This window comes from Acomys minous, assembly GCF_964271855.1.
Source record: "Acomys minous genome assembly, chromosome: 11".
NCBI classification, from domain to species: domain Eukaryota; kingdom Metazoa; phylum Chordata; class Mammalia; order Rodentia; family Muridae; genus Acomys; species Acomys minous.
Window position 1 is genome coordinate 10,879,978 of NC_140492.1, and position 10,273 is coordinate 10,890,250.

The 10,273-nt window shown below is 44.5% G+C and overlaps 1 protein-coding gene across 2 annotated transcripts in view; it reads right to left on the bottom strand.

Moving 5' to 3' along the window:
- The window catches only part of USP16 (ubiquitin specific peptidase 16), a 33,558-nt gene extending 23,594 nt beyond the window's left edge, over positions 1-9,964 (bottom strand). Inside the window, exons 1-2 of one of the 2 annotated variants that reach the window (XM_084802344.1) lie at positions 9,826-9,964; positions 2,491-2,592 (exon numbers count right to left, since the gene is read on the bottom strand). In XM_084802344.1, coding sequence (XP_084658470.1) covers positions 2,491-2,551 — 61 coding nt within the window. In that variant the 5' untranslated portion in view covers positions 2,552-2,592; positions 9,826-9,964. The remainder of the gene's footprint in view (positions 1-2,490; positions 2,593-9,825) is intronic. The other variant, XM_084802343.1, reaches the window with a different exon arrangement.
- Between the last annotated feature and the right edge of the window lie 309 nt (positions 9,965-10,273).

Genomic DNA, 10,273 nt, shown 5'->3' on the forward strand with positions numbered 1-10,273 from the left:
TATGTCCTCAAACACTGGCTCCAAGGAAACAACCACACTGGTAGGATGAACAGCACTTTCCTATTTCCTTTTTTCTTTGTGGTACTGAGGAAAGGCCGAAGTCTCACACACTAGACAAATACTACCACTAAGCTACATCTAAACTCTTCTGAGAAAGAAAATCAATTTCATAGATCTAAAATTGATTTTTTTTTTTTTTTAAGATTTACTTTTATGTGAGTTCGAGGCCAGCCTGGTCTACAAAGTGAGTCCAGGACAGCCAAGGCTACACAGAGAAACCCTATCTTGAAAAACAAAAAAAAAAAACAGAACAGATTTATGTTTATTTCTGGGTATATGTGTGAATGTGTGTGGGCAGGTGTGCATGCAGAGCAAGCCCAGAGGCCAGGAGAGTGTTGGTCCCTTGAAGCATTTGTGGAAAACCTAGGTTATGCGGTGCTGCAATCCACACTCCAGTCCTTATGCCTGCAGAGCAAGCATTCCTAACCATTGAGCCATCTCTCAAGGACAAAAACTTTTATGTTCTAAATATAATCATATCTACAAATCTATTTCCTTTTATCTTGCTATTCACATTAATAAAGCCTTTTATCATATATCTTTTTAAAACCATTTAACATGCTAAGGGTTTAGCACACCCATTACAGGTTCAATACTATGCTAGTTCCCAGAGAACCTAAAAGTGACCAAGTCACACCTTTTCCTTCTTGAGGAGCTCACATTCTATCAGGAGCAGAAACTAAGGAAATTTCTCAAGTAAGAATTTCTCAAATTGATTATCCATTAGAAAAAAAGTCTAGGGGCTGGAGAGATGGCTCAGGTCAAGAGCACGGCCTGCTCTTCCAAACATCCTGAGTTCAATTCCCAGCAACCACATGGTGGCTCATAACCATCTATAATGAGATCTGGTGCCCTCTTCTGGTGTGCACACATACATGCAAACAAAACACTGTATACATAATAAATAAAGAAATCTTTAAAGAAAGAAAGAAAAGTCTAAAGCCAGGTGTGGTAGCATATGAGGTTGAGGCAGGCAGATCACTGTGAGTTTGAATCAGCCTGGTCTACAAAGCGAGTCCAGGACAGTCTAGGCTACACAGAGAAACCCTGTCTTGAAAAACTAAAGAAAAAAAAAAAAGAATAAAAGTCTAGTGACACAAAAATTTCAAGAGAAGATAAAGTGAAGTACTGAAAGATACTTGCAGTAATCAAAGTCTCTGATATTGATTTAAATGGATCCTATAAACTGGTTTAAATATATTCATCTCACTTAATCCTTATTGTTACCTAGAAAGAAGACACTACTACTCCTAATGACAAATGAGAAGCCAAGGTTAGTATGTAAGAGCAAATAACTAGTGAATGACTATGCCAGCATTTGTAGTCAGATCATTTTATCTCTAACTCACACTGAAAACCACATCCTCAAATTCTGAAAGGCTGGTGATACATGCCTTTTAATCTCAGCATTGAGGAGGCAGAGGCAAGTAGACTTCTGTTATGTTCAGGACACTGTAGTCTACAGATGGAGTTCCAGGCCAGTAAAAAATATATAAAAGATCCTGTCTCAAGCCGGGCATGGTGGCGCACGCCTTTAATCCCAGCACTTGGGAGGCAGAGGCGGGCGGATCGCTGTGAGTTCGAGGCTAGCCTGGTCTACAAAGCGAGTCTAGGACGGCCAAGACTACACAGAGAAACCCTGTCTCGGAAAAAAAAAAAAACCCAATAGTACAATCGAAGCTGGATGCGGTTGTGCCTGTCAGAATCTTAACACTTGGGAGACAGGTGAACTCTGTGAGTACAAGGCCAGCAGGCATAGTGAAAGCCTGTCTTAACGGGGCTGGAGAGAGGGGTCCATCACAATCATGCTCACTAACTCCAGCTTCAGAGGAGCCAATGCTCTCCTTCAGCCTCCACAGTGCAGACGTGATGCACGAGGCATACGCACAGTCAGAAGCCTCAGAGGCATAAGACTGAAACTTAAAAAAAAAAATAAATTGGGTGGTTCAGAGTATCTGTTCTTCTAAAGGACTGGCGGTGCTAATCCCAGCACTCACATGGCAACCCACAACCACTATGATCCACAGTTCCAGAGGCTCTGATGCCCCCCTCTTCCAGCCTCCACAAGCACTATACACACATGCTGCAGACACATGTGCAGGCAAAACAACCGTGCACATAATAATAAAAAAAAAATAGTAAAACCTTATTACATAACAACACATACATTGCTTATATATCACACAGAGGGCAGGAGAGATGGTTCAGCAGTTAAGAGCACTGACTGCTCTTCCATATTGGTTCGTGCCCCAGTGCCTGCACATGGCTCACAACCATCCGTAACTACAGTTACAGGGGCATAATGCCCTCTTCTGGCCCCTGAGAGGACTGCATGCACACGGTGCAGACACACATACAAAAAAAAAGCATTTAACAGGAAATACTCTTTTAGTATTGTAACAGAATTTAATAGCAATTGGTGAAATATACCTGTAGATTCAGAAGAAGTCTTAACTGGAACACTTTTCCCCTTTGTTCGTTTCTTTCCCATGTTGGCACTTTATGGATTTCCCACTGACACAAAATTACAATCTAGAAAACAAGATAAACTCAGCTTGACCAAAAACAAAAGGACAAAATATGAAAGAAACGTGATTTATATAGTTTAAAAGATAAAATTCAACTAAGCCACATTCAGTGCTGTACATGTCTATTACACTCCACAATTCAAAACCACCACTGCCTTGACTACCCCCTACAGCAGCAAACTAATAAACAATACACTTAGCTGGACAGTATCTTGCCTGGGGTTATCACTCCTTTAGTTGCATTTAATGTCCCTGAACACAGGATTTAGCTCCATTTCACTTCCTGGTGCCCCTTTAATCCTTGAACCATATATTTTGTATTTTTTCCTTTCTTAGCTTGCTACTGTTGATCAAAAAGCTCTTCTTAAGAGTGAACCACTAGACAAAGTCTATGCTATGCTTTTTTGAGATTTCTTTTGTCAAAGCAATTAATATAAATCTCTTCACATTAGCCTCAGACAGACAGACAGACTGCTGGCATCAGACCGGGGAAAATTGGCTGATATGCATATTTAACATACCAAATGGGGCGTGGCGTCCAGGTTCTCCCAGCACCCCCTCAGTCCCTACCTGTTACAGAGCATGGCTGGCATGCCCTGCCCTCTACACTGAACTTTCCAGACCAGGGGCGGGGCTTCCTCTCCCCCAGAGGCTCTGCACTATATAATCCAGGCGTTTTGGTTCACCTCTCGTGTGTGTGTGTGTGTGTGTGTGTGTGTGTGTGTGTGTGTGTGTGTGTGTGTCTGTCTGTCTGTCTGCCTTCTCTCTCTGTCTCTATCTCCCCCCACCCCACCCCCCACCTCCTCTCTGCATGCCCACACTGTCTTTCTTCCTCCCACTCTTCTGTCTCCCTGTCTGTGTGGCTATTTCCTTGGATCCCTTCCTTGGGAGCAGTGAGCCTGCCCAAGAGCTGACCCCAATAAACCTGCCTTTATTCTTTAATTTGGCTTGAACTGGCTCGTTTCATTGGCAGAAGAATACCTATCAAATGGTGCCAAGACTTGGTGGAGCTGAGTCCCCAGTTGAGCTAACTAGGCCAAGCCAGGCGGGGAGTGGGCGGTGTTGGAGGGGTGTCAGGGATAGCACCCCATTCCCCTATCTTTTTCTCCGTCTGACATGACTGACTTTAGAGTCGGTGCGTAATCTGTTCCCAGCCACTGTCTATAAGTACTGGGTACTTATTCTGGGTCCAGGACCCAACCATTGGGAATTTTTTGGCTGCACTAGGTTGGACTGTCCATTCTAGACAAAGACAGTCTTTGTTCCATGGGAATCTTCAGATTCAAGGATGTTTGACCCAAAGCTACTCCGCTCTTGACTGTCTGACCCCCAGGCTTTTTGGTGTAGTTAGTCTTCAGGTTATCAGCAAAGACTAGGAAATTGGACAACCCCAGGTCTAAACCTTGATTGCCAAACACCAGGGGGGTGTCTGCTGCTAATTTATCCAAACTGGGTTTGTCTCAGACCCAAGGCTACACAGAGAAACTCTGTCTCAAGAAAAAAAGTTCTACTTCCCTACTCTTAATTTTTTTTTATCTCTGATAAGATGCTCATTGGTTATGAATTAAAATTTATATAACCTGCAACAATATCTGGCTTTAAACTTATAATCAAAGGTTAACTTATAACTTAGGGTTACTAATTTAAAGTCTGTGCTTAGACAATCTTAAATCACATGCCATGATTCTGTTCTGGGGTGTAAACAACACGTATTTGGTCCCCATCAAACAGAGCCAACAGTCATGCTTCCCCACCATCTTGATTAAGGGCAAGCACATGGCTAGCAGCCATCTCTGTTATAGGACAAAGATATGGCTTCACCACCATCTGAACTAAGGGCTGCCAATGTGCCAATCTATATTAAGCTATATAATTTTTTAATATAATATTTATCTAATTTCTCTGTCTTTTAAGTTTTAGCTCTTTGGATAAACTAAGCAATACAGAAAATGACAATGGTCTATAATGATGCAATATAGTAGGATCAGCAAAGTTGCCGGTCTCTCTATGAACTGTATCTATGATTAAAAGTTTTATTTTGATACCAAAAGAGCTTCAATTGAAAACTGTAAAGTTCAAACCTAAAATGGATGGAACCTAAAGTCCTAGTCTCATGAAATCTACTAAATTATTACAAACTGTTAAAGATAATTAAGAAATGCAAGTTGGTAGTCAGCCACCTTATAAATGATCATATCCTTTAATGTGTTCAGAAATATGTTGGAAGTCATGCTAGGAAATGTGCAAATTTTGTTTTGGCTTGGTTTGGTTTTTTGTGTGGTTTTTTTTTTTTTGTCTTTTTTTTTTTTTGTTTGTTTTTGTTTTTCGAGACAGGGTCTCTCTGTGTAGCCTTGGCCATCCTGGACTCACTTTGTAGACCAGGCTGGCCTCGAACTCACAGTCCGCCTACCTCTGCTTCCTGAGCGCTGGGATTAAAGGCGTGCGCCACCATGCCCGGCTGGTTTTTTGTGTTTTCAAGACAAGAGTTTCTCTGTGTAACAGCTCTCGATGTCGTGAACTCCCTTTGTAGACCAGCCTGGCCTGGAACTCAAAGAGATCCACCTGTCTCTGCCTGGGATTAAAGGTGTGCACCAATACACCTGGAGATGCGATTAATTCTAGGAATAAGCCTTTTAGCCTCCAGTTTTATGTTGGCAAGATACAGTTTAAAACAAATGACTAAAAACCGACAAACTCAGAAGTGCTTGGTGGGTACTAGCTCTCAAGCCTGTCAGAAACCTGCTGAATACGGCATTTAAGATGTTTAAACTTACCATGACAGATAGAGACTCCCAAATCCTAACAGTGACCCTCCACCGCAACCCCCTGCTGGGGTCTCCAAGAAGACATGGGCACAATGATAAAACAAACAAAAACAGAACAAAACAAAACCCAAAAAACCCTCCACTTGGATTGTGGTACACTAATCACTGCTGCTAGGGCCCAGCCTGAACTGTGGACAAATAGGCCACCTGCAGAGTTACGTGTCCCACATTGCCTAAGTCAAGGTGGAGTCGGTTTCTCCCAAATCCCTCCTCCACAGAAAAAGCCTCTCATCTTCTGGGCTTGACGCCAAAAACTGCCTCCGCGTGTGGTGCCATGGAGACCATAGAGCCTGGGACAACGATGTAGGTAGTGGACTATGGACTAGTCTCTGTCATTTTAATTGACACGGAGGCCATTCAGATTACAATATATTTTTCTCAGGTCTCTGATGGGTTTGAAGACTAGACTAAAGAAAGTAACTTTTTACTATTTCCTTTATCTAAAGGAACTCACTTTACAGAGACTGTTTCCAGTAATCAACCACCTGTGTCTCACGGTGAATAATGGAATAGGAAAAACTGTAAGTTTATGTAAGGTCTGAGGATACAAAAGCTTAAGTTATGAGGATCTAAGAAAGTGTTTGAAGGTCTAAGAAAGTGTTTTAAGGTTGGTAAATACGGGCTGGAGAGATGACTCAGAGGTTAAGATCATGGGCTGTTCTTCCAAAGGTCCTGAGTTCAATCTGGTACCCTCTTCTGGACTGCTGGCTCACACGCAGGCAGAACACTGTGTACTAAATAAATAAATGAATAAATAAACCTTTTTTTAAAAAAATGGTTGATAAATACAAGTTTTGAAGTTTGGATGATGTAAAAACTTAAATGGTGATAAGAAAATACTTTAAGGTGTATAAAAGGAATAAAAAATGCTTCAGATCCTTCCCCTCACTGTGTTACTATTGTATTAGGGCTTCAAAGTTCAGCCAGTCTTGGTGGCGCACACCTTTAATCCCAGCACTCAGGAGCAGAGACAGGTGGATCCCTGTGAGCTCAAGGCCAGCCTGGTCTAAAAGTGAGTCTAGGGCAGCCAAGGATACACAGAGAAACCCTGTCTCAAAAAATCAAACAAAAAGAAAAACAAACAAACAAAAAAGACCTCAAAGTTCTGAGCTTTTACATTTATCAATGGAGTTCTGATAAGCTATAAGTCTAACTCTGGTAAACCTTCCACTATACAATCCACTTCATAGTTAAAGCTCAAAGTCTTAAATTTCCTTTAGTATAGACTTTGGAGGACAGCGTAAATGCTTTCACCAAAGTCATTTTACTGTAGCTTTTACTATGACTCAGAGGCATGAGGCCACTGCCCTCTCTACAATGTGGATTTAAGTACAGACTACAAACAGTAGTAATACTAACATATCTAAAATGTATCTTTTTATAAACTTTAAAAAAGATTCTTGTAAGCTTTAGGGAATGCACTCAAATCAACCTCTCATAGGTTAAGTGGACTCCAGACAAGTACTGTCAATCAACGGCCTGTTTTCCTCCTCCACCTGCCTATTCCTAAGGGTGGGCTCTATTCCCCGTTTTCTTGTCCTGGGACCCCCTCCCCGATCCAACTACCAAGACCATGGGCTAAAAGTTTCAAATGTACATCCAAGAAAAAAATGTTCTCCCTAAATTAATTTTATCTTCTGCCTCCAACATAAATATCTGTTCCCGCATCCTGCCAAGTCCAGGTGTTTCCTCAAAACCTGCAATCAAGACAGCTCCAAAGTGGCTATCTACAGATGCTCTGGTTCAGCCTCCCAAACTGCTTAACTGGCCATTCATGTCCCTAAGCCCAGATGGTCCTGCAGAGCTTGGACAGCAGCCTGCTCTTCTAGGCCTGGCCAATAGTCCAGCTTTTGGACCTCCAACAAGGATGACCCAATGCCAGCAGGAAGTAGCCATAGACTAACAGCAAAAGGCTAGAACGTTGGGACTCAGACCCAGGGCAAGCAGCTGAGGTGCCTTATTTAACATACAAAAGTGGACTTAGCCTCCAGGTTCTCCCAGCATCTCTCAGTCCCTACCACAGGACATGGCTGGCATGCCCCATCCTCTACCCTGAAGTTTAATCCAGACATTTTTGTTTCTCTCTCTCTCTTTTTCTTCTCCCCCGCCTCGTGCCCCCACCCTCTCTGTCTCCCTGTCTCCATGGGTAACTTCCCTAGCCCTGTTCCTTGGGACTGGTGAACACATCCCGAGAGCTTCCCCCCAATAAACCTGCCTTTATACTTTAATTTGGCTTAAACTGGCTCATTTCATTGGTGGAGAATACCTACTGGACAAGGGCAAAAAGCAGCCACATTCTTCACCAAGAATGATCTGTACACAATATACTAAAATTCTTCTTTGAACCCTCTTGAGCTTGGCCCCCCACAGTTCAAAGCACCCTCCGCACCATGCTCCTACTAGGATGGCCCAGTAAGCCCCACTTAATGCATTCCACTGCTTTCCTGTCAAAGTCCCCAAATCCACATTCCTCCCAACAAAAGCATGGTCAGGCCCATCACAGCAACACCTGGGTATAGCAGTCCCTAGTACCAACTTCTGTCATAGTCAGGGCTTTATTGCTGTGAAGCGACACCAAATCCAATGCAACTCATAGACAGGGAAAAAAAAATGTACTTGGGGCTGGCTTACAGTTTCAGAGGTTTAGTCCATTATCATCACGGTGAGAAGCACTGAGGCATGCACGCAGACATGGTGCTGGAGTAGGAGCTGAGAGTTCTCCATCTCCATCTGAAGGCGGCCAGGAAGTCGTTCTCATTCCACACTGGGTGGAGCATGAGCACAGGAAACCTCGAAGCCCACCCCCACCCGCAGTGACACACTTGCTCCAACAAGGCCACACCTCCTCATAACCACCTCCCTGTGGGCCAAGCACTCAAACACATGAGTCGGTGTTGGCCAAAGCTATTCAAATCACCACACACTTTTTAATTTTTGTTTGCTTTTCTTTTTTTTTTAATCTTTTTTAATATTTTATTTAATTTTAATTTATGTGCATTGGTGTGAGGGTGTCAGATCTTGGAGTTACAGACAGTTGTGAGCTGCCATGTGGATGCTGGGAATTGAACCCCGGTCCTTTGGAAGAGCAGGCAGTGCTCTTAACCACTGAGCCATCTCTCCAGCCCCTATTGTTTGCTTTTCAAGGTTTCTCTGTGTAGTCCAGGCTGGCCTCCAACTCACAGGGCCTCAATAAAACTTTAAGAAAGCATACACTAGCTGAGTGGTGGTGGAGCACACCTTTAATCCCAGCAGCTCAGGGAGGCAGAGGCAGGCAAATCACTGAGTTCGAGGCCAGCCTGGTCTACAAAGGGAATCCAGGATAGCAAAGGCTACACGGAGAAACCTGGGTGGAGGTGGGGGAGATAGTACCAGATAGATAGATTAGATAGACAGATAGATGATAAATAGACCCAGAAAGAGATATCTAGATAGACAGACAGATAAAATAGAGACAAAGAGCCGGGCATGGTAGCGCATGCCTTTAATCCCAGCACTCAAAAGGCAGAGGCAGGCAGATCGCTGTGAGTTCGAGGACGACCTGGTCTACAAACGGAGTCCGGGACAGCCAAGGCTACACAGAGAAACCATGTCTTCAAAACAAACAAAAAATAGATACAAAGATAGATAAGACAGACAGACAGGCAGGATGTAAGGAGAAAAGGTACAACTTCAGGTGAAAAGGAAAAAGGCAGACAAATAACTCATCATAAGCCTGCAGCTGTGAAGACAGCGCTTGAAAATCTAGTTTTAGGATTGCAGTTTCCTTCGAGAGAGCAAAGGAAAACCTGAAAGGCAAATTTTAATTAGGACAAGCAGTGAACCTGAGAAGAAGCTACAGTAAAATTGCGACAGCTAAGAAGGCAACTGACGAGTCGTGGGAAAGGGTGCTATAAAACGTTAATACTCTGCAGGCACTGTTCAGGTGAGTTTTCAGATAAGAATTGGCATCTTGGACCGACAACTCACTCGCAACACTGAAACCAAAACTACTGTTGTCCGCTTTCCTATCAAGCCGGCCGCTCGCCTTTCTGCCCTCCCGGTCTTCATCTTCCTATGAAATGCCATCACAAATACGAACGGAAATCCCTCTCAGCAGGTTTCTCTAAAACGTGGCTTTCAAGTTTGCGAGTAGGCTGTCCCCCACAGGTGACAGAGCCAGCTGCGCTTACGAACCACATGGTGTCAGTGGGCGGCCCCGGAGCTCGCACGCCAGCCACCCTGCCACCTTCCCGGCGCTCGCCGGCCCTACCAACTGCTCCGCGCCCACGGGGCAGGCTGGGGCACACAGGCCCGGGACGCCGGCTCCGCGACACACCGGCGGTCCCTGGGGCTGACAGCACTCGCAGCCCATGAGGTCGCCGCGCCGAGAGCGGCGTGACGGGCAGGCCGGGCGAGCGGCGGCCAGTACTCACCCGGGGCGACGGCGCCCATAACTGCCTCCCTCGACCGGCACGGAGCCGTGCCGCCACCTCCGCTTACCCCTGGTGACGAACAGAGAGCGACGCGGCCGAACCAGCCACCCTTCAAGAGAGGCAACTTCCGGAACGTGGCATTGTGGGAAATGGCTCAGCCAAGGGTAGTGTGTCTCTCTGACTCCTGGCATCCGGGCCTTCGCATTCGGCCAAGTTTCTGAGCTCCAGTGTTAAGCTTGGAGCTATTTAATTCCTCCTATACAGTGGCTGTCAGGTGATGGTCTATGGCTCAGAATGCCCTGGATGGTTGCTTCTCTTAACTACATTCTTTCTGCAGGATGGCCAAGAGAACAACTTACAAATGTCTCTCATTAACCCTAATTTTGTCCTATCCACTTACAAAACTGAGTAATCATTCTTCCAACTTCAGCCTTCACCTTGCGGATCT